Raw genomic sequence first — 25,711 nt, forward strand, 5'->3', positions numbered from 1 at the left:
TAAAATACTCTGCTTCACATAATGTGAACACAATGAGGTGTCCTAATTTTTTCACACCAAAGGCATTTCCCTCTTTATCCATTTGATACAATGAGAACCGTTCAAGAAACAGGGGGGAGCAAATGACCTCATTTTGAAGGCTGAGTATCGCTATCTTCAGTTTTCCTCACTGAAAGGTAACATGAAGCACCTCTCACTGAATTTCCTAATGCTCAATAAAATCAGCATGCTATTTCTCAGGATAAAAACAACCTACAATGGAAACTTCAAAGCAAAAAACAATTTTTTTCCCAAAATATATATGCTAAATGAACACTTTAACCTCAATATTGTAACTATCTGAATCAGCATTATCTTGAAATAAGATCAGAAATATAATACTTAACCAATATGAATTGAATTTTTTTCTGGATATTCTTGAAGTCACACCTAAAATGTTGCAGCATTTCACCTGAGCTAAGACAAGCATGAAAATGGCATCATGGAAATTAAAATTCTATCTCTGGTAACAATATAAACATAGATTCTGTTTTCTGATTATTTTTCTGGCTTTTTTATCTTTGAGTATCTGTCATCCCACAGCTATACGCAGTTACCTATTATAGAAATACTGCCCCATACACTAATCTGTGAACGATATAAATTTTAAACTTAATGCTGACAATTTAGTATGCTGCCTGGCATGCATTCTAAGCCTTGTGAAAAATGAACAACAACAAGAGATTCCCTGCTTTCTGTTAAGATATTGGATAACAACAATCAATCGTGCTTAGAGACCAAGGTTTTTTTTTTTTTTTTTTTTAATCAACCCTTGATTTCAAAACAGCAGTCAAGCTATGATGTCTGTTGCTTCCTCTGCTGTTGAAATACTTTTAGGTAATATGGATTTCAACATTAGTCACAAAATTAGGCCAGAAAAGACTTCCACAATCACCTTTTCTAATACCTTTATTTTATAAATTAAGATCCAATTGAATTTGCTTTCTACATTATACTGTAAGCCATTTGCTGTAAGCTATTTAATGAGTCAAATGTTAGTGCTAAGGAGAGCAAAATGAATTTGAGTCATACCAGCTGGTGATCTATAAGCAGTATCAAATTAACTAAATCAAACTTATTCATGGTTTGATTCAATTACGTACACTAACACAAGATTTAAGAGTCACTGGTGAAAAGGGTATATTATATAAACAGATGAAAAGATATTATAAATCCTTTTTTTTTAATTATCTTGCAAGAATCTCTGGTATCCCAACCTCCATAATAGAAGGCCAGGTGAGGAGCACCGAGGAGATATTCATTTGGTTTCACATATTATGCTCGAATACTTTCTAAACAGTATGCTTAAAAAACAAAATAAACATGACTGTTCTCGTAAAATCCAAAACTATTTTAAAAGGAATATTTTTCCTCTATACCTCATATGGTCACTAGTAGTAGATATGGTTGACTACTTGTTGAATTTAAATGAATTCACATTTTAAACAGAGTTTCCTGCTAGTTTATTAAATATAGCCAAAACATATTTTACTCATGAAGTAACTTTTAAAAAGGTATTAACACTCTAACATAAAGTTCAACTATATAAAGACATTATCTATCTCAATAGTCCAACCCAGATTTATATACTAAATGATAAAGAACCTCAATATATAGAGGTTAGTCAATGATATGCTTATAAGTTTGAAAAAGTTTTACTCAAGTTAGTTTCCATTAAAAAGATCCTAAAAACTCCAGAAAATTATCAGCATTATTACTTAAGAGTTGTGTCCAGCTTTTCCATACTGTGATCAACCAAAACTGCACTCCAATCAAAAAAAAAGTTAACCATCATATATAATCTAAATTCTAAAAAAAAAAAAAAAAGCTGTTAAAAAAGTTAGATTATCTGGAAATCCCTTATTTGCTTTTTTTTTATACCTAAGCCTTCCATCTCAGGATTAAGAAGATAAAATGTGCTATTATTTTTCTTCTATCCACCACTGTCTTCTACTCAATAGGAAATACTTTGTGGGGGCAAGGGGAAAATAATCAATTGAACTCAGTTTCTTTTTTTAATTTGGTTAGTGAAAATGTCAGCCTTTCTTGGCCTTACCCAGATATCAGCCTTGGTGGTGATAGGTTTCCCTCCATAAAGGTTGATCATTTCGGGGGCTCTGTATGACAGAGTTGTATACCTGGCAGTAAATAAGTAAAATGGAGTGGAGATATAAAAAAAAAAAAAAAAAAAAAAGACAGATACTACATTGTTTCTACATAAAGTACGATAAAAAACCTTTAGGTTCAATAACATTATAAAGAAATAATACTATTTTAAAAGTTCATTAAAAGTCCATCAAGGATTAAACAATACAAAGCATCTATACACATTTTTATTCAACAAGTACAACAGCATCTCTAATAATATAAAAAATGAATTTTTAATAGAAAAATTTTCAATAAAGACAACATATTGGAAACATAGTTTTCCTTGAATTTCTTATATGAAAGATACAATTTGACTATAAAAATATCCTTATCAAAATATTTTGGTCTATTAATTTAAAAGTAAAGCTTCTACCCTCTCAAAAAATTAGTTTATATGTTTACTAAGCAGTTTGTTTTTATAGACTCTAGCATAATTCCTTACACATGGTAGTAGATCTCCTTTAGGTTTGTTTTTGTAATTGTTTTACAAGTAACCTAGTTGCCGTAATTCTAACTACACTAATTAAGTACACTTCTGAAACTGATGGCACAAGCAATTTGGAATTAGAAGATACTATGGATAAATATTTACCAGTATAAAAACTCCAAATCCAATATGAACAAAATATCTGAATTAAGTTGTGCTCAATTTCCTGGCAGAAATTATTAGATATCGAAGGAGCTCCCATATTATGGCATAATTTAAGATTCATTTTGAGTGTTGATACGTTTTATTTTACACGAAGTATCTTGAAGTTCAACATTCTACCATCTTACTTTTTCCAAATTACCCTGATTGGTGAGGCATTCTGAATGATACTACAGTAGAAGAGTGATCTAAGACACCAGTATATAAACTGCATGAGAGCAGGACTTTTTTCTGTTCACTGCTATATACTGCAGTGCCAACAACAGTGCCCACTACATTGCAGGCCCTGAATAAACACCTGTTAGCTGAATAAATGGTTAGAGCATTTTCTCCTCAATTGAGCCACAAAGCACAGGAACACATGAGCTTGCATTCATCGCTACTGTAAAATTCTGCTGAACCTTACTTAACTGTACTTCAGATCTTAACAGCAAGAAATGAAGCTTCCAACAAGTCAGAGATGCTTGAGCAGAATCCTATAGCAGCCATTATATACCATAATCCAATAACTTTTAAGATTATATGTACCTACATATATTCACAAAAAGCCAATTTAATAATTCATTGTTCTGGTTTTCTTCAGGACATTTGTATGTTTACTAAGGAGTTTGTTTTTACGGAATCTAACATAATCATCATATCCTGAGTGGAAACACGTAAGTCTAGAAAACCACAGTTTGGTACAAGTGGGCCAGAGTAAGATCAGTTCTGTTTGAGCTATTTCAAAACACATGTTGCAGTTCAAATGAAAGCTTCTAGACAGTCTTAAACAATTGTGAATTTGTGAGGAAATGAAGAAAAACAACTTTAAAAAGGCAACTATTTAGAAATTCCTATTCTGACAGATCTTTCTACATTCTGTATCATTTTATTAAGTAATCGAAGAATTACAATAGTACTATTTTCTAAAACTAGAAAACAGAAAAGTCAGGGACGGTCCCTATAGCACTCTAGCAACCATGGAAAGTACAAGATTAAAAAAACAGAAGGCACATATGAGTTCTATTTCTACTGAAGAGTCTTCTAATACATTATTATAAAGTAACAAGTTTTCCACATAGTTTTCAATGCATTAATTAATAAGTTAATCTTCTTAATGTTAAATATGAAGTAAAAGCCTACATGTTTTTAAATAATTTAATTTTTTCCTAACAAGCACAAATCCTCAGTATCAATAAAACAAAGATGTTTAACTGAACTCAACAAGAACCTAAAACTCCCTTTAATGATTCCACTAATTACTATAGCTTATTTAACAAACTTCTTGATAAATTTGTTTACAATGTAGATGAAAATTTTGTTTCCATGGTAAAATGCATTTCCTATTGAACTCAATGAGACATAAGCTAATCGGTGTCTATGGCACAGAAATATCTTAAAGAGATCTATAAACGGAATACCTAAATTTATATTAGCTGGGCTGGTCACAGACTCAAGTTAACTAAAATTCCCACGAGATGAAGTGCAATAAAGACAGACACTTACTTTTTAATTTCTTCTTCTACTGTATTAACTCCATCTTTTTGAGGATTAAGAAATTTATTTGTGGCACTGCCAAAGTCACAAAGTACATAGTTTCCATCATCGTTCAACAAAATATTTTCTACCTTCAGAAAAGAAAAGCAGTAATTAGTAGTATTTTCAAGGTGAAAATTACCTTTTTACAACAATGTTTTTACTCAATAAACACTAAAGAGCTTGTGCCATGTGGAGAGAGAGAAGAGAGAGAAAGATAGAAGATACCTCAAATTGTAAGAAAGGGGAAATAATTCAAACCAAAAATATACCTTACTATAGCTACTATTTCTCTTACTAAGCCCAAAGAAGTGCTTCTCCCATCCCAGGACGATTTTTGCAAGGGCCAAGAAACCCTAAGTCCTCTCTGAAACCGTTTCTATGAAAGAGAAGAACTAACAGCAGTCAGAGTCTACACTATACCTTTATTCTTCTCCTAACACTTCAGCTTATCTGTAGAAAAGTAACAAAACCCATTACAATTCTACTTCTGATTGACTCCTAATTCCACTTTTATCTAATATGCTACACTGAAAAACACGGATTGACTTTATGCCTTAACTTAGAGATCAGAATTGTAGAAACTTAAATAAAATTATGTGCACAGTTTCTAGAACAGTAGAGTCTGGGTTCACAGTCCAACTCTGCCACTTACTAGCATATGTACCCTGGGACAATTTGCTTAACCACTTTTGTGCTTTAGTTTCCTTACCTATAAAATGGGGGAAATAATATTTATTACATGGAATGGTTGTAAAAACTGAATGAACTAAAACATGTAAAGAGCTTAGAACAGTAACCAAAATAAGGTAAGTGCAGGATAAAAGATAGTATTATTATTAACTTTTTTCACAATAGTTTTTCCTGAATGAGTGATTCTCTACACTACCAAAATACTCATATCATAGTTTCTTTATCATTTTTCTTCTTTATTGCATTTTAGCCTACTTTTAAAAGATTTGCATAAAATGCTTATATAAGAAATCTACTTAAAATAAACATACGTTTGCATAAATTTACACATGTAAAAAGAACTAAGTATATGAAGTATGGGTCTATACAAAATTATGCAGTTCAATGTCTTTTTTGTTTTAAAATCAAGAAGATTCAGTTGAAGACATCAACTTTACATTAAAAAAGTTAATGAGCTACAACAGCACAAAAAAATCAGACCAAATTATTAGGGAGAATGTAGAAGTTACATATTCAAAAGAACTGAAATGAACTATATAGGTTATCCAAATTAAGGGACAGAGATCTGCAGTCATGCATTTCAAGCTTCCCTTGACTTGTATCCTTTTACCTTAGGTTTCCCTAGATGATGCTTTCATTGTTAACAACTTACATTCTTTTTTAAGATTTTTTAAAAATTTTTACTGAAGTATAGTTGATTTATAATGTAGTGTTAGTTTCTGGTGTACAGCATAGTGATTCAGTTATACATACATACATTCTTTTCCATATTCTTTTCCCTTATGGTTTTATTATAGGATATCGATTAGAATTCCCTATGTCATTCAGTAATAGGAACTTGTTGTTTATTTATTTTATATATAGTAGTTTGTATCTGCTAATCCTAAACTCCTAATTTATCTTTCCCCCACCCCCTTTCCCTTTTGTTTTCTATCTCTGTGAGTCTGTTTCTGTTTTGTAAATAAGTTCATTTGTATCATACTTTAGATTCCACATAAGTAATATGGTATTTATCTCTTTCTGACTTTTCTCTTAGTATAATAATCTCTAAGTCCATCCATGTTGCTGAAAATGGTATTATTTCATTCTTTTTTATTGCTGAGTAGTATTCCTGTGTGTGTGTGTATGTGTGTGTGTGTGTGTGTGTGTGTGTGTCTTTATCCAAACATCTGTTGATGGACATTTAGAACAACCTATATTCTAAGTGACATCCTCTATTCTCTTGTATCTTAAGAACATTTTATTAGCTCTTTTCATAAATTTTGTATAATTAGTCAGAATTGGGATTCATTCATTCATTAAATGTTTACTGAGACCCTGCTATGTGCCAGGCACTGTTCCAAATGCTTGGATACCTCACTACAAAAGAGCAAAGTCCCTGCCCACATGGAGCTTACATTATAGTGGGAGAGGACAGAAAATAAACAATAGGCATAATACGTAAGCAAATTATATAGCATCTGAGAAAGCAACAAGTGATAATAAAAGGCAGAGCAAGCAGAGAATGAAAAGGTTAGGTTGTAAGTATACGTAAGGTGGTGCAAGGATGGACTCACTGAGAAAGTGAATCTGAGCACACTTGAAGTTGGGGAAAGACTAGCCACAGCATTTCTGGGCATAAAGCATTTTAGGAGGAGGAATTTTTGTAATCTCAGTGTGAACAGGTATCAAAGAAGACATCTATGGTTCTAAGTAATATGTGTAATTATAGCTCAAGCAATATGATACTAGGAATATTCAATCCCCTTTGGGGACTTTTTCCAATGTAACAAGTGGGTACCATATGAAAGAGGTCAGATTCCACAAAAACATAAGATAAAGTAGCCTTAAAGTGACAATCACCACCGAGTTAAGGTAAATGATGTAAAACTATAGAAAATTATAAATACCCGAGTAAAGAGACCCATTTATAGTCGCCTCCAGTATCTTTGGAAAACACCCTGATGATTCATATAAATTACAGGAAGTAGGAAGAGTGCTGAACTGGGAAGAACAATGTAGAGGGACATCTGACCTGTGTCAGTGATGTTCCTATTTTTGTCCATACGAAACCTTAAAGAAGCCTACTCTGTAAACAGAAGCAGAGTAGGGAGCATAAAATCTACCTCTACAGTCATGCTAGAAACCCTCAGGGTCATGGAAAGCACAATTTCAATTCTACTGTCAGTCTGTACATGGCCTCAGGAAATGCAGCACGGGACAGAGAGACCAATCTCAGTGTTGGTAATAAAAACTGGTTTAGATGAAGACAGTCCAAGAACATTTTAACTCCAAAGTTTAAAATGTATTAAACCGTAAGTAATCTAAAATTCGTACCTTCAGATCCCGGTGAATTATTGGAGTCTTACACTGATGCAACCTTGCGACAGCTTCACAGGTATCACAGAATATCTGTAGCACTTCTGGTTCCGTAAAACCTGTCTGCAGCTTCTTGTTCATCTGATTCACGACCTGTCCAGCTAACCAAAAAAGTAATTCTGAGAAGACATATTTTTAATAAATGAAGACTACTGCAAACAAAGAAATTAAGAAATGTCTTTACAGTCTCAGGTAATGGGAAACTGCTTTTTCATAATATTCATGTAAGGATGCTTATTATCCCATATTGTGCTGATTCAACAACATACATTTTTTTCACATTTTTACATCTCTGAAATGAGAACATCTTAAAATAGACAATGTTCTGCTAATGCTATTGGCTATATATTTTTTTAAACATTTTAACATCTCCAAAATCAAGGTATACCTTATCATTGATGGCATCACAGATCTGAAGAAATAGTTATTCTGCACTGTGCTAGCTTTTGGGTAAACAATGGTATAGAAAAAGAGTCTCTATTATCATGGAATTTATGGTCTAAAGGCACAGATGAATATTAAACAATCACACAAATGAATACTTGTCACAATCATGTAACAACAAGGATGATATGAGAGAACCCTAAGTTTAAATTGGTGGAGGAGGATGGGGAGCAGAGAATGCCAGAGCATTCTGTCTAAGGAAGTGATTATTTACGTTGCGACTGAAGGTTAACTAGGGAGTTAACCCAGCAGAGATTTGGGAGAAGAATGCGCTGGTGATAGCAAGTGGCACATATCAAGGCCTCTGGTTTGCAAGAGCTTAATGATTATGAATAACTTTTAAAGAGAACCTCTACAGATATGGTCTAGAAAGCAGAGAAAAGAGTAAAGTATATTTTAGATTTTATCTTGAAAACCAAGGAAACTTCCTGATCTGACTTTTTTAAAGGTTCCCTTGATTAGGGGATGGAGGAATCGCAAGAGCGGAAATAGAGAGCTGGGTTAAGGGACTAACGCTCTAAACAGGGTAAAAGATAATGGGTAGGTAACTTACTAAAATCAAATAGCCACACCAATAAGCCCTGAGAGGATTATATAAAACTACAGTAAATTTTAAATAAATGAGTAAAGAGCTCTATTTAGTCACTTCTAGTATCTCTGGATAACACCCTGATGCTTAACATGAATTATAGGAAACAGGAGGTGTGCTGAACTAGGAAGAACAGTGTGGAGGGACGCTGTTATATACACATTCTACAATATATTAAATATTACAATATACTACAGTAATTGATCATCCAAAAATGATATTTCTTAATTATTAAGAAAAAGTTTTCTATCATTATACTTTAAGAATACAAATAAATACATGATTCATTCAGAAAGCATTCTAACAGAAATCAGGTTTGGAAATTGAAGAAGGCAAGCTTATGTTAACTTGAAACTTTCCTTTAACAAGTTCAAATAAGTGACTGTTATTTTGTAATCTGTAAGAAGATTCAAACACATCTGCTCCTTCCATCATTACTGTCTAAACAGCATTCTTATATATCTTCTGAAATAGCTGCTTTTTTCTTCGAAACTTAAAGTAGAAAAAAACATTAAATTTGCCTATCAATCCCCAACTTTCAGAAAACTCAGGTCTACTTGGTATTATTTGTCAGACTGTCATATAAGATTGAGGCAGCAATTTCCTCCATTTTCTTGTTTGTCAGATGTCCTGACTTGTTTTATCCAAAAATTAAACACTTTTAAAAAAGTATTTTATTGGTGTTCATTCACAGTCTTTAAATACCATCTCACAGCTAAAGAAATCATAACTTTGAACTCATTCTACTCCTTCCAAATTTTCAATGTTGTAATGAGTAGAATAAATTTTAAACAAAAGTCAACCCTCTTTCTTCCTCTCAGAGATCTTTGGACTAGAAACCTTGAATCACAAAATCCAAGTCCTCAGAAAAAGCTAAAACCCGTATTTGAGCTGCATTTCAAATGTAGAAACAAATAAAATTTCATTATTCAAAATCATATTCTGAAAATTAAAAGTATTCTAATGAAAAATTTAAAAATCAGATTCAGAAAGCAAACAATATATACTGAAGGTCTTTTAAAACAAGAAGCACATAATTCCCAAATCGTTCCCTATTTTTCAAACAGGTATCATATCCTAAAGAAAAATTTTCATACTCTGTCTAATTTCATCATTAAAATTTAAAAAGTCAACATTTTTCTAACCTCTTAAAATGATCATCCAACAATCTTCATAACTCTGAGATTACACTTATTACCATTTAATTTAAAAAGCCATACAGTCCAACCTATCATCCTATTTAAATTTTAATACTTGGTTTTTGTTAACAAGAAAATTAAATTTTATCTGCAGTAGATTGCACCATTGGCCCCAAATACTCACTCCCCTAAAAAGTGAAGCTCATTTAGTTCCCTTTTTAAAATGTCTTCTGGATGGCAATTAATTAAACTCATCCAGGGTTATGATTATTCTTGATTAAATTATTTTCAAAAAGTTACAAGGAGCCAAGGACTATTAGTCAACTCTAACCCACTTAAGAATTAGTATGTTAAATGCTAGAATTCAAGAAAGTAGAATAAAGAAAATCAGCTTTTTTTTCCTTAAAGAGATCACAATGCTTTACAGTAGAGAAGAGACATGAATAAAGAAAAACCATCAAGAAAACATCTAATTTTTATATTATACGTGGAAATAAATTACTAACAGATCACAATAGGTATTATAATATTGATTCACTTCATTTTCCTCTTACAAGACTGGAGGAAGTGAGACCACATTTCCTCCATTACCATCACCATCATCCTTCTCCTTCAACCTTCAGGAAGGGACAACAGTTCCTGGTATCATAATTAACAGTCATAACTGTCTTAAAAGAATCTAAAAATAAACCAGGGTCCCCTATAACCCAAACTGCCAGATATAATCTAACGGGAAAAGAAAAGGGCAAGTTTGCAGGAAACACTGTTGCTTGCCCCCTTCACACATATTTAAGTAAAAACAATTTTTCAGGGATTTTAATAATTATTATTGTAATTCTTAAGGCATACTAAACAAGTAAATATTTCTTTGAACCTACCACATTAGATCCAAATAAAATGTGACTTTTTTCCTTCTAATGTTTATAAATGACTACATAATTTTATACAAATTATAGATCAAAATGTATCCTTTAAACTTATTACATGTAATACATTCAAAGATAACATAAGAGAGTGCTTGAAAAAAATCTTATAATACTAATATGGACAAAGTATGCTCTTCTTGGTTGGATTATGAAAGAAATGCATAGGAAACATGTCAGGTAACTGCTCTTTACCTGCTTAATTTCCTGTTTTAAACTCAAGAGCATTTTTCTAATTGTCTGTTTACATGCTCATATCATCACTGCAACAGCTATGACTAGATTTTAAATCTTTTCTAACAGCATTCCTTAATTAGACAAATAATTAAAACTTAGATTGCATTATGTGTCCAGAATTAGGTGACAGCTGCCCAGGGAGAAATCAAGACACCCAATAACCCATTTTATGGGCGAGCTTTTTTAGCATAAAACAATTGCAGAAAATACTTACCTCGACAATATTCCATTAAGATAAGCACTTCCCATACATTATCACTAATTGAATTAACAGCACAGTCCAAATAACCCACGATATTTTTGTGACCAGACAGCTCTTTCTGCAAAAAAGAAGCAAAATTTTAAAAATTGGAAAACACACACTTTAAAGCTCTATTGTTAGTGATGATGTGAATTCTAAATTAATATATTTAAAGAATTTCACAAAGTAAGATTTAAAAGTATGGAATCCGACATCTCAAAAGGTTTCAATGGAAAATTTACTTACATGTCACTGTCATCTTCAAACAGGCAAATATTCAATGAATACTTATTTTTTAATTAAATGAGGAAGAAGATGGTTCATCCGAAAGTAACCATCTCCAAAAGTGAGAGTATGAGAGTCTTTTGGGACTAAAAATAAAGTATCAGAACTTTTACTTATATTTCTATCTCTAAAAAATAAATATATTAAGCTCTAATATTTATGAACCAAAAATTATACTCTCATTTGTTTGTTTTGTCTGCACCATATTGCAATTTATGACTATGTAGTTAAGTGGATTTATGAATGTATGTACTTTTAACTAAAGACCATGAAATGGTGAACAAATAGAAATATGAACAAATAGCTGAAAAAGTTTTCTGTAAAGAAACCATAGATTAAAGATAATACTAATAGTACAAGTACAAGGAAATAAGAAGAAAATGGCAATTCTGACATTTCTGCTCTTAGTACAAGACAATCATCAACACATAATAAAGTTAAAAATAATAATGAATTAAGTTAGGCCTGTCTATGAATTAAAAAACAATGATCAAGAATACTACTCAAAATAATATTTTTTACAAAATAATAATTTACATCAATTATCATTAAAATAAACCTAGTTTTAACCGTGCAATGTAATTTGAGATATTGGCTAATGGCAGCTAACATGGGAATAACTTATAAACATAAATAATAGAGGATGTGTCATCAAAAAAGAGCCGGAAGACAACTGCTCTAAAGAGCTCATCTCCCCTAAAATACCTTGTTTAAAAGCACAGGATTTGAACGTTGCTATTGTTGATGATTACTATATGTTTATGTATCTCAAAATTACACAAATCCTATTGAAAGGAAGAATTATGGTACAATAGTACCATATCTGAGCCCAAGTTAGTCAGAAAACTTAGTCTAAGATGCCCTCTTACCTTGGGGTAAACCTTTTCATCCTTTTGACTAATAGCCTTTCTTTAAAAAAAGCAAGTCTCAAAGCCTGATCAACTCTAGTGTAGCTAAGGGACAGGGATAATAGCAGAATTCAGATTAAGTTAGATTGTATAAACATGTCTATCTTCAAAGAAGAGAGATCAAAATATATGTGTTGATAAGGATGTTGATTAAAAATAAGAAAATCTCCTTCTTAGCAGTTGGGTAGGAGTGTCAATAACAAGTGTTTACAAGGAAGTAGAAAAACTAGAACCCTCATATACTGCTGGTTTGGCTGCTACGGAAAACAGTTTAATGGTTCCTAAAAAAGTCAGATATGGAATTGACCCAGCAATTCAACTCTTAGATACATACCCAAAAGAAGTGAAAAGTACTCAAATAAATAAATATGTACACATAATTGTAGCAGCACTATTCACAATAGTCAAAAGGTAGAAACAGCCCAAATATCCATCCACGGTTTGAAAAAATATTCCATCAACAGATGAACAGATAAACAAACTGTGATATATATGGTATACATAATGGAATATTATTCAGCCATGAAAAGGAATAAAGTGCCAACAAGTGCTACAATGTGGATGAACCTCAAAAACATGCTAAGTGAAAGAAGTCAGACACAAAAGGTCACATATTGCATGATTCCATTTCTATGAAAGATCCAGAATAGGTCAATCCATAGAGGTAACACAGATGGGTGGTTGCCAGGGGCTGGAACAAGAGTAGAATGGGGTGCAACTGCTGAATGGGCAGAGGGGTTCCTTTAGAAGCAATGAAAAGGTTTTAGAACCAGACAGAGGTAGTTGTTGCACAACATTGTCAATGTACTAAATACGGCTGAAATGTTCACATCGAAATGTGACTTATAAAATGTGTAACATGAATTTTACCTCAATAAAACAAAAAGTTATATATATTAGCACTTAATAAACACTGGATGAGGAGGAGGAAGAGGAAGACGGGGGAACAAGAATAAGAAGCCATTCAGAACACTGACAATAAGCAACCCTAGAAAAAAAGGAAATTTTTATTTTGTAACTTTTTTTTAAACTGCTTAGTTAAGTGCAGTTTTCTTTAATGGCCTATTAAAATATTTTTCACTTTTCCTAATATTTAAAAAGAATTTTTTTCCTCGTTGAAGCATACTTTACCATATACTACAGAGTACACACACACACACACACACACACACACACACACACAAAGGGTCCACTTTACAGCATGATTTTAAAAATGAAAAAATGAAAAGCAAAACTGTTGTTTGTGAGTACAAACACATACAGTGAGTGTATTAAATACCCATGGAATAGGTAAGCACCAAATTCAGGACAGGGGTTTCTTTCTGGGTGAGGATAACAGCATAAGGATAACAGAATACACAGAAGACTTCAAATTATCTGTAAGATTTTAACTCTTTGCTGAGTAGTGGGTAAACTGCTGTTCACTAATTCTCTAAATTTTTCTATTCCCCAAATATTCTGTAATTAAATTATTTTTAAAAGGAAAAAAGAAAGCAGAGTAGCTTGCCTGTTGAACTACAACAGGGAAAGGAGGAGAGGAAGGAGTTGGCTGCATTTAGCCCTAAGTATGGCTATAAGGAACATCCTTCAAAGGTTTTCTAGATATACATAGGCCAATAAGCAGCTTACCTAAAAGCTGGTTAATATTATGGTGCAAAACTGAAAGAAAATACACCAAATTTTAAAAATGGAATTACTCTTTCACTTACCATAATTGTAATTTCCCTTTTACAAATGTTGAGGTCTGTCACATTATTGACATACATTCGCTTCAACGCATGGCGGAGTCCACCATGAGTCCGCACCAGGAAAACTGTGGAGAACCCACCTAGAAGAACAAATACCAATTAAATAAAAAGAATCTGAAACTACTGCTGAAATCATGTAACATCTTAGAGAAGCTTAATCTCAGAGGGAAATAAACTGTACACAAGACAAAAATTGGAACAGTAAGCAACTAATATACTAAGTTAACAGCTGAAACATGGGCTTCCTGTGACAATCATGAAGCAGCACATACAGGATAACATGCTTCTCAGGTGAACATGATTCTCTAATTTTAAAGTTTACAATAGTAGTATCATTTGGATGGGAACAGTTCTTATGTAGAATGTGGAAAATGCAACGACATAACTATACTACTACAGTTTAGCAGTATTCTAGTGACTGCCTACCCATCTGACTCCCCTTCTCTGCTACTTAATATGAGACATCAAGGGATCAGATGTGTAAGGCCCTCCCTCCTCCCTCCTCCAGGTCCAGGGGATGAACTAACATTGTTCTAAGGCGATAATGGGAATCCCATTTCCTCTTGTCAGCAACTGATTTAGAACTGGACATGTAACCAGTTTTGGCTAATGGGACAGAAGGGAAGATCTGCTAAGGGCTGCAGGGAAAGATTTTCCTCTCAGGAAAAAAATAAAAGAGAGAGAGAGAGAGGGCTATAAAGAAGGTCTTGCTCTTCTTCCAGCTTTTGGATTCTCCTATATAAGTATATAATGCTTAGACCTATGGAAGCCATCTGTGGCCACGATGGAAAAAAGAATCAGAAAGAAAAGGACCCAGAACACTGACACAGTTAGGCTACTGAATTAGACAACTGTAGATCCACCGCCTTCCAGAACTCTCATGTAAGATGATAAATGACCTCACTATTTATGTCATAGTTACTTGGACAGTCTGTTAAACATACCCAAGAGAGCATCGTATCTGAAACGCATAGCCAGGTATTCTAAAGAACAAATGCTTCTGTCACATTTAAAACAAAGTTTTCCACCTTCAGTTTTTAAAACTCATTTTAACATAGAATATTTTGTAGCTTAATTATAATTTTAAAACAAAAAAATGGTATGTCACTTTTATCAATCTGCTAGTCCTTCTAAAGCAGCAAATTCAGCAACGATAAGACACTAGCACTCCAGTTCAGTACAAAGCACTCAAAGGAAAAGTAAACCATTGGAGATAAACAACAGGGGAAAAGAGCTCCTAGGACACGCCAGAATCAGCGCAGATTTATTCCAGAGTCTAACTGCAGGTATAAGAAACTGTACGACTCCCATCTTACAGATATGGATTTCCATGTATACAGTTTCGGGGAAATTAAATCAACCACCTCACAAGGCAGTTACCAGGAGAGAAAAAGATGATGTTTGGGAAAGGTACTTAAGTAAAAGCTCTAACAATGCAGGGCATTTCTTTAAAAGATGTTCACTTAGCATTAATTTTATGTGCAAGCATTAACAAATTAGTAGCATTAATAAAGTGCTACTTAAACTAGTCAAATTTTATTAAAAAATTAGGGAAAATGCTAAAATTTAGACTACTCTAGATATGAAGGTAGTATGGGTACAGGTCAAGATAAATCATTTATATAGCATTTATTTTGAGACATTCTAGAGATTCCCCTAGAGCAATGTTTCTCCAACATAACTGCATTAGAATTGCCTGGTGAGCTGGTGGTATGTGTGTATGTGGCAGGGTGGGGGGTAGCTGTGTGTGAGGGGGTTAATATTGAATAGTTTCTAGGTTCTGACCTCAAGTCTGATTCAGAAGGTCTCAGGCCAAATGTATGTATTTTGCTGAAAATTCCCCTACTCATTTTTCTTGTTTTGTATATGTTAAGAATATATAATGATATAAATTGGTTATTAACTGGGGCAGGGCAGGTGGAGTCCCCCAGGTGATTCTGAAGTACAACCTAGTTAAGTACACAATGAACCAGGGCAAAAATTCCTGAAGAAACCATGGATCCTATATATCCATTCTCAACCATCCACATAACAAAGTAATTTTAACCCTATGAATTAGGAAAATTAGGGGGAAATATTAAGTTTTATTCATAAAACTCCTGTTCCTAAAAGTTAAAGTTCAACAGCTGCACCAATCCTACATCAGACAAAGATCCACCAAAATGTTAAATTTTCTACGTGTTCATCAACTATGATCTGTACCTAAACATGGTAAATAATGGTCAACAGTACCTGCTCTCAAATGAAATGGGGTTGTTTATATTTCTCCAAATACTATATTTTCCAAAATTTTCTGATGAAGTTTTTAAAGTTAGCTAATAATATTTCTGTTTGAAGGCGGCACTCAGTGGGAGGTAACTAGTTAAGACATTATAGTAATCCAAGAGAGGACTATCACCTGCTTGCCACCAATTCCTCAACACATCTTCTTCACAGAAGTCTTTCATGACCAACCCAATCCATGCTCATCACTCCCTCAGGCACCTCCAACCAGAGTTTTGACTATATTTTTACATATTTCAATTTTCAACTCATGTCATACATAAATCAGAAGATCACTGGCAGTATCCACAAATTCCACTTATTATATATTTCTATGTCCAATTCAATATATTGTTCAAGTCCAGTTCAAGACACAGTCGTTAAATTAATGCTAAATTTACAATTCCAAATATGGGATTATGAAGAATACTATAAAATTTCCAAATGTTCTCAAAATCCTACAAAAATAAAAGAACCAGTGACAGATACTGGTCTTTGTTATGTTAAAGAGGTGATTACTGCTGGGGCCCCCAGACAGCTTCAGGCTGGACACTGGTCCCAGAAAAACCAACTACTTCCAGTGAGCCTGAATCTAGGGGCTGAGATCCTGCCCTTTGGGACCTTGACAGGTCTTGGCACATAAACAAACCTAGGAGCAATAAAAATGTAATAGGCTATTTGGACAAGCACCGAGTTTGAGAGACAACCACAGGCTGAGGCAGGGTTGAACAACAAGGTCATCTCCTACATAAGGCCACTCCTTCAAAACTGAGAGAAGCAGTCATTTCATCTATGTGTAGAAACCAACCCAGAGAGTTAAGCAAAACAAAGAAACAGAGGACTATGTTCCAAATGAAAGAATAAGATAAAACCTCAGAAAAACAACCTTACTGAAAGAGAGAGAAGTAATTTACCTGATAAAAGAATTCAAAGTAATGATCATAAAGATGCTCAGCAAACTGAGGATTAGAACAGATGAACAGTGAGAATTTCAACAAAGAAAGGGAAAAACATCAGAAAATACCAAATAGACGTCACAGAGCTGAAGAATAAAATAACTTAACTGAAAAATACACTGGAGGGACTAAACAGCAAACTAGATGAAGCAGAAAAAAGAATCAGTGAACTCAAAGACAAGCCAGTGGAACTCAACCAATCAGAGCAGCAAAAAGAAAAAAGAATGAAGAAGAGTGAAGACAGTTTAAGGGGCTTATCTAACAATATTGAACAGACAAATATTAACAATGCAGGGCTCCCAGAAGGAGAAGAGAGAAAAGGAAATAAATCTTATTTGAAGAAATAACAGCTGAAAATTTCCTTAACTTGAGTAATTAAACAGACCTCGAGATCCAGGAAGCCCAAAAAGCTCCAATTAAGAGGAATCTAAAGAGACGACATCAAGACATTATATTTTTGACATTATAGTTAAAATGTCAAAAGTTAAAGACAAGCAGAAAACATTAAAGCATCAAGAGAAAAACAACCTGTTACATACAAGGGAATCCCATAAGACTATAAGCAGATATTTTTAGGAAAGACTTTGCAGGCCAGAAGGGAGTGTCATGATACATTCAAAGTGCTGAAAGGACAAAACTTTCAACCAAGAATACTGCACCAGGCAAAGTTTTCACTCAGAAGTGAAGGAGAGAGAAAGAGACAAGCAAAAGCTAAAGATGTCCATTACCACTAAACAGGTCTTAGAAGAAATTTGTTAAGGGGACTTCCTTAAGCAGTAAAAAGAAAAGGTAGTAATTAGTAGCAAGAACACAGATGAATGAACAAATCTCACTGGAAAGATAAATATACAGCAAAGGTAGGGATTAATCATTTATAAACTAATGTGAAGGTTAAAAGCAAAAGTAGTAAAAAGAACTATGATTATAACAGTTAAGGGATAACAAGATTAAAGGATGTAAAATGTGACATTAAAAATATACAATGTGAAGGAGAGAGAGTAATAGTGTTGATCTTTACAACAGTAACAAACGTAAGTTGCTATCAACTTAAAATAGACTGTTACAGATACACTTTTATGTGTAAGGCTCATGGTATCCATAAAGCAAAAACCTCTATGGGCAAACTCAGAGATATTATAGGTTCAGTTCCCAACCACTATAATAAATAAATATAATAAGGCATATTTCAATAAAGCAAGCCAGGAATTTTCTGGTTTTCTACTATATATAAAAGTTACCTTTACACTAAACTGAAGTCTATTAATTGTGCAATAGTATTAGGTCTTTAAAAAACACCAATGTGCATACCTTAATTTAAAAATACTTTATTACAAAAAATGCTACCCATCACTTAAGCTTTCAGTGAGTCTTAGTAGTAACAGCAAAGATAATTGATTACAGATCACCATGAATATAATAATAATGAAAAAGTTTAAAATATTGCAAGAATTACCAAAATGTGACAAAGTGAGCAAATACTGTTGGAAAAATGGTGCTGACAGACTTACTCAAGGTAAAGTTGCCACAAACCTTTCATTTGTAAAAATTCAGTATTTGTAAAAATGCAATAAAGGGAAGCACAATAAAACAAAGCACAATAAAACAAAGTATGCCTATAGTAAGCATACAAAGATAAAGAGAAAAGAACACAAGCAAACATCAGAGAAAGCCATCAAACCACAAAAGAGAGCAAAAAAGAAACAAAGAACAAAAAAATGCAGAAAAAAATTAGTAAAATGGAAATAAGCACATACCTATTTATAGTTACATTAAATGTAAATAGAGTAAATTCTCCAATCAAAAGACAGAGTGGTTGAATACGATTTTTTAAAAACCAATCTATATACTGTCTACAAAAGACTTTATATGTAAAGCACATACAGACTGAAAGCAAAGGGATTAAAAAAATACTCTATGCAAATGAAAATCAAAATAAAGCTTAAGTAGCTACACATATATCAGACAAAACAGATTTAAAATGAAGACTATATAGTAAGAGACAAGGATGTTACATGATAGAGAAATCAATCCATAAAGAGGATGTAACATTTGTAAATATATATGTACCCAACATAAGAGCACCTAAATATATAGAGCAAATATTAACAGAACTAAAAGGAGAAATAGACAGCAATACAGTAATACTAGGGAATTTTAATACCCAACTTACATTAATAGATAGATATTCAGAAAGAAAATCAACAAGAAAACATAAGCCTTAAATGATACATTAGACCAGATGGACTTAACAAATATTTATAGACCACTCCATCCAAAAGCAATAGAAGACACATTCTTCTCAAGTGCATATGGAATATTTTCCAAGATAGATCATATGTTAGGCCACAAAAGAGTCTAAATAAATTTAAGAGAACTGAAATCACATCGAGCATCTTTTCTGACCACAATAGTATGAAACTAGAAATTAATTATATAATGGAAACTGAAAAATTCAAAAATATGTGGACATTAAAGAATATGCTACTGAACAATCAATGTGTTAAAGAAGAAATCAAGAAGTATACCTTGAGACAAATGAAAATTAAATGTAATATGCCAAAATTTATGAGATGAAGCAAATGTAATTCTAAGAGGGAAGTTCACAGTGATAAGTGTCTAACTCAAGAAACAGGAAAAGTCTCAAATAAACAACCTAACTTTACACCTCAAGGAACTACAAAAAGAACAAAGCCTAAAGTTAGAAGGAAGGAAATAACAGAGACTAGAGAAGAAATAAATGAGATAGAGACTAAAAAGTAAATACAAAAGATCAATAAAACTAAGATATGGTTCTTTGAAAAGATAAGCAACACTGACAAGGAAAAAAAAAAAAGGCAGAGGACTCAATTGGAAATGAAAGAGAAGATATTACAACTGATACCACAGAAATGCAAAGGATCTTAAGAGACTACTAACCAAGTGAAAAACCCAGAAGAAATGAGAAAAACTCCTAGAAATATAAAATCTACTAGGACTGAATCAAGATGAAACAGACAACCAGAACAGACCAATTACTAGTAAGGAGACTGAATCAGTAATCAAAAACCTCTCCACAAAAGTCCAAGACCAGACAGCTTCATGGGTGAATTCTACCAAACATTCGAAGTAAAGTTAGTATCAATCCTTTCCAAGCTTTTCAAAAAGAATAGATGGGGAGGTAACTCTTCCAAACTCATTTTACAAGGACAGAATTACCCTGATACCAAAACCTCACAAGAATATTACAAGAAAATTACAGGCCAATATCCCTGGATGCATACAAATTCAAGAATCCTCAACCAACAAAACATTAGCAAACTGAATTCAACAGCACATTAAAAGGATAATAAACCACTGATGAAGTGGAATTTATGCCACAGATGCAAGGACAGTTCTACACCCACAAATCAGTCAATGTGATACAGCATTAACAACATGAAGGATAAAAATCATATGATCATCTCAATAGATGCAGGAAAAAAGTTGACAAACTTCAACATCCATCTATAATAAAAGCTCTCAACAAAGCAGGTATAGAGGCAATGTACCTCAGCCTAATAAAGGCCATATACAACAAGCCCACAGCTAACATTGTAGTCAAAAGTGAAAAGCTGAAAGCTCTTCCACTAGGATCAGGAATAAAACAAGGATGCCCCCTCACAACTTTTATTCAGCATAGTATTAGAAGTTCTAGCCAAAGCAATTAGGCAAGGAAAACAAAATTAAAAGCATCCAAATTGGAAAGAAAGAAGGAAAACTGTCACTATTCACAGATGATATGATATTAAATATAGAAAACCCTAAGACTCCATTAACTATTAGAACTAATAAATGAATTCAGTAAAGTTGCAGGATACAAAATCAATACATAAACATCTACTGCATTTCTATACACTAATAATGAATTATCAAAAGAGAAATTAAGAAAATAATCTCATTTACAATTGCATCAAAAAGAATAAAATACCTAGGAATAAATTTAGCCAAAAAGGTGAAAGGTTTGTATATTGAAAGCTACAAGACACTAATAAAATAAATTGAAGAAGATGCAAATAGATGGAAAGATATTCCATGCTCATGAATTAGAAGAATGAATATAGTTAAAATGTCCATACTACCCAAAGCAACACACAGATTCAATACAATCTCTATCAATTCCAATGGCATTTTTCACAAAAGTAGAACCAAAAATTCTAAAATTTGTATAAAAGACCACAAATAGCCAAAGCAATCTTGAGAAAAAAGAACAAAGTTGGAAGCATCACACTCCATGGTTTCAAACAATCTTACAAGGCTATAGTAATTAAGAGTATGGTACTGCAGAAAAACAAGACAGATGAAACAATGGAACACAACAGAGAGCCCCAAATTAAATAAACCCAGACATACACAGTCAATTAATTTATGAGAAAGGAAACAAGAATATACAATGGGGAAAAGATAATCTCTTCAATAAATGGTGCTAGGAAAATTAAACAGTCACATGCAAAAGAATGTAACTGGACCCCTATCTTACACCACACACAAAGATTAACTCAAAATGGATTAAAAACTTTACTGTAAGATCTGAAACCATAAAACTCCTAGAAGAAAACACAAGCAGTAAGCTCCTTGACATAGGTCTTGACAATAATTTTTGAACCTGACTCCAAAAGCAAAAGCAACAAAAGCAAAACTAAACAAGTGGGGCTACATTACACTAAAAGTTCTCATAGCAAAGGATATCATCAACAAAATGAAAAGGAAACATACTGAATGGGAGAAAGTATTTGCAAATCATATATTTGATAAGAAACCAAGGTCTAAAATATATAAAGAACTCATACAATTCAACAGCAAAAAAAAAAAAATTCTGATTTTTAAAATGAGCAGAAAATATGAAGAGACATTTTTCTAATGAAGACATACAGATGGACAATAGGTACATGAAAAGATGCTCTACATCATTAATCATCAGGGAAATGCAAATCAAAACCACAATTAGAGATCACCTCACACCTGTCAGAATGACTATTATCAAAAAGACTAGAAATAGCAAGTGTTGGAGATGATGTAGCTAAAAGACGACCCTTGTGCACTATTGGAATGAAAACTGGGGGCAACTACTATAAACAACAGTATGGCAGGTCCTCAAAAACTTAAAAATAGACCTACCTAAAATACGATTCAGCAATTCTATTTCTGAATATTTATCTGCAGAAAATAAAAAGACTAATTTGAAAAGATACATGCACTCTTATATTCATTGTAGCATTATTTACAATAGCCAAGATACGGAAACAACTTAAGTGGCCACTGATGGATGAACAAATTAAAAAACTGTAGTTTGTATGTATGTATATACACATACACATACATACATACAATGGAATATTATTCAGTCATAAAAAGGAATCTAGCCATTTACAATAGCATAGATGAACCTTGAGGGCATTTATGCTAAGTGAGATAAGTCACATAGAGAAAGACAAATACCATATGATCTCTCTTCTCTGTGGAATCTAAAAATATTTTTTAAAAATTAAATGTGAAAAAAACTAAGCTCATATAGAGAACAGACTAGTAGTTTGCCACAAATGGAGGTTTGTGGGTTGAAAAAAATGGGTGAAATGTTTTTGTCTTTTTAGTTTAAATAAATTAAAATATTTAAATAATGGGAGATGGGTTATTCTGGATTTTAAAAGACATTACAACCAAATTCAACACATAATCTTTGATTAAATTTCAGTTTCAAAAGAAACCATACATGTTCTTTGTGGTGGTGAACTATCTGAAAATAAGTTGTAGATTAATGTAATCTTACTTATTAATATTTCATATGTATTTAAACACATATACATTCTTAAAATGCACATATTACTCTGTATAACCACAGTACTTCTGTCCCATCTAAGAAAATGAACAATAATTCTAATACAATCTTGATTCAAAATTACACATTTTTTAAAAATCTATAAAGAAAAAATGGTAAAATGTTATTAGTAGCTGAATCTAGACGAAGGGATATGGTTATTCACTGTACTACTCCTTCAAACTGTCTGTACATTTTGAAAATTTTCATAATAAAGTTGGAAGAAAAAGAACAAGAGACCCAAGATATTTTCCCCAGGTAATTCCTCTCTCTCCTGCCATCCAACAACCCACCACCATCACTGAGAATTATTCTACAAGAACGACAATGTTGCTGATTATCCAGACTCACAACTTCCCCAAAGACACCATTAGTCCCTTGCCCAGAAAAAATGTTTATGGTATCCTAGAGACCTACTGCTCCAACATCCCAACACACAACAAGCACTTAATGTTTCTCTACTGTATATAGTATCAGATACGCAAATCAACAAGATAGAGGAAATACTAAGTTGTCAGCAACTTCTGGTTTCAACCATTGCCAAAGAAAACAAAGTCATTTGAAAAGTATCTTCAAAAGTATATAAGTGGAACAGGTACTTATTTGGCTGTGGGATTTGAGCCAGAGGAAAGCTCCTCCTATCCAATGACCACTGGCCTGTGAGACAACAAAGTTTCATTACTCTAGGTTAAGGCAGACTCCAGACGTTTCTTTTTTTAAAGTAAAAATATCTCTAGAAAGGATTACTAACTTAAATTCATGCAAAGTTACTTGTATCAGTGTGTGCCATCTAGTATAAGGCTTAGTCAGGTACATCTGGGTGGGGAACAAGAGGAGGGGGAGCTGGAAACAAAATGGCAAGAGCACAACATTCATACAGCTCTGACTATATACAAAGCATTGCTAAGAACATTAGCTTATTCAGTTCTCACAGCATCATGAGGCAACTTAATATCAACAGCAATTTAATGCTATTGCCATTCTATAGATGAGGAATAAACTAAACATGGAGAAAGAAGGCAAGCACCTAGTCCAGTTACAGAAAGCTGATAAGATGATTGTTTTTTTTTTTCTCATAAATCTCATGTTCTAATGATTTCTACATTCACACCTGTCTTTGTAATGCCAGAGGAAAAGTCTATGAAGGGTCTGGGAATAACATTACAATTGTGGAGGAACAAAAGAAAAATGGGATAATCAAGAAAGAATAATGCCCCCTCTCCCCTAGAGGTTTCTTCTTGGTGGAATCTTACTTAGTAAGCAGTATTCCTTACACAGAAGAGCCCTGTAGGTCAAAACCATGTTTGATTTGGACAGCACAGCACCTTAGAAGACTGGTATATTTCAAATGACAATCTAGATTTTTCAGTTTCTCTTAAAAAAAAAACTTGAAAATAAGGAAACAGAGAGTCCTCATTCCTATATGACATCAATCAGATGGAGATGTCAGCTGCCGTCCCCTTTACACAGGGCATGTGCTCTGCAGTTCATCACAGCTCCCTCTATTCTTGACAGTTTCAATGATTCACTGGCCCACTTCACTATTTTTTTTTAATTCTTATCTTTTTAATTGAATTGTAGTTAATTTACAATGTTAGTTTCTGGTGTACAGCTAAGCGATTCAGTTATATATATATATATTCTTTTCCATTACAGCTCATTACAAAAAAATTGACTATAGTTCCCTGTGCTATACAGTAGGTCCTTATTCTTTACCTATTTTATATATAGTAGTGTGTGTCTGTTAATCCCAAACTCCCACTCCACTCTTGTAAATTACCTACCCCGGTCTGTGTAGGAATAACCCCTACAACAAGAACTTCAGGAAATTTATCCACCACAATGTTTATACCTGTTATACTTATTCACTGCCTCTCTCCTCGACTAGGTTGTAAGCTCTATAAGGACAAAGACCATGTACAACTCACTTATCACAGTATCATCAATGCCTATTACCTTGCCTAGCACTCAAATACTTGCTGAGTGAATGACTTAACATTCATAAACTGGTTCTACAAGAAGTCATCCTAATTGACAAACTGCAATTACTACATTGATCTTCTATGAATAAAAAGCAATTAACCTCTGATTCATCATTTTCCCTTGGTGTTGACCATTCTTTTAATATACAATACAGATTAAGAAACAGAATTTCACTTCTTTACCATGTAAACCATTAAATCATTCATTCAGCAATATACATATTAACTGCTCACAAGGTGCCAAGCACAATTCTAAGTGGTAAGAACACAATTAACTATAAGGAGTTCAGAGAACCCCCATTGTCTTTTGTGAGGTTACATCCCAGAGTGACTGAAACAAGATATACAAGTAAAATATCCACTATATGAGGTGATACACTATGAGGAGAAAAAAATTAAAGTAGGGATGGCTGATAGACTAGAAAATTGTGTTGGGGGGCAGGGATTTGGTTAAAATGTTAATCTAGATGTGTAGGGAAGGCCTGGGGTGACCCTGAGTAAAGACGGGAATTGAGGGAATGAGCCACACAGGTATCAGGACAAGTGCTTTCCACGTAGATAGGAGGTGGTACTGCAAAGGCCTGGCGGCAGATACTTTTGAAAAACAGCAGAGACCAGAAAGCCCGGAGCAGAATGAAAAATGGGGGTATAATAGAAAAAGAGGCCAAAGGGTTAAAAGGGAGCCAGATCATACAGGGTTTTATGTATGCGTGAGGGTAAAAACTTGCCTTTTGCTCTCAGTAAAATAGGAAGCTACAGGATGGT

At 33.2% G+C, this 25,711-nt stretch overlaps 1 protein-coding gene across 2 annotated transcripts in view; it reads right to left on the reverse strand.

Moving 5' to 3' along the window:
- BMP2K (BMP2 inducible kinase) overlaps positions 1-25,711 on the reverse strand; it is a 116,283-nt gene that overhangs the window by 51,146 nt on the left and 39,426 nt on the right. For both annotated transcript variants that reach the window (XM_032457212.1, XM_032457206.1), the window contains exons 2-6: positions 13,878-13,996; positions 10,949-11,054; positions 7,361-7,503; positions 4,322-4,443; positions 2,096-2,177 (exon numbers count right to left, since the gene is read on the reverse strand). In XM_032457212.1, coding sequence (XP_032313103.1) covers positions 2,096-2,177; positions 4,322-4,443; positions 7,361-7,503; positions 10,949-11,054; positions 13,878-13,996 — 572 coding nt within the window. The remainder of the gene's footprint in view (positions 1-2,095; positions 2,178-4,321; positions 4,444-7,360; positions 7,504-10,948; positions 11,055-13,877; positions 13,997-25,711) is intronic.

The sequence above is a fragment of the Camelus ferus genome, chromosome 2, assembly GCF_009834535.1.
Source record: "Camelus ferus isolate YT-003-E chromosome 2, BCGSAC_Cfer_1.0, whole genome shotgun sequence".
Lineage (NCBI taxonomy): Eukaryota > Metazoa > Chordata > Mammalia > Artiodactyla > Camelidae > Camelus > Camelus ferus.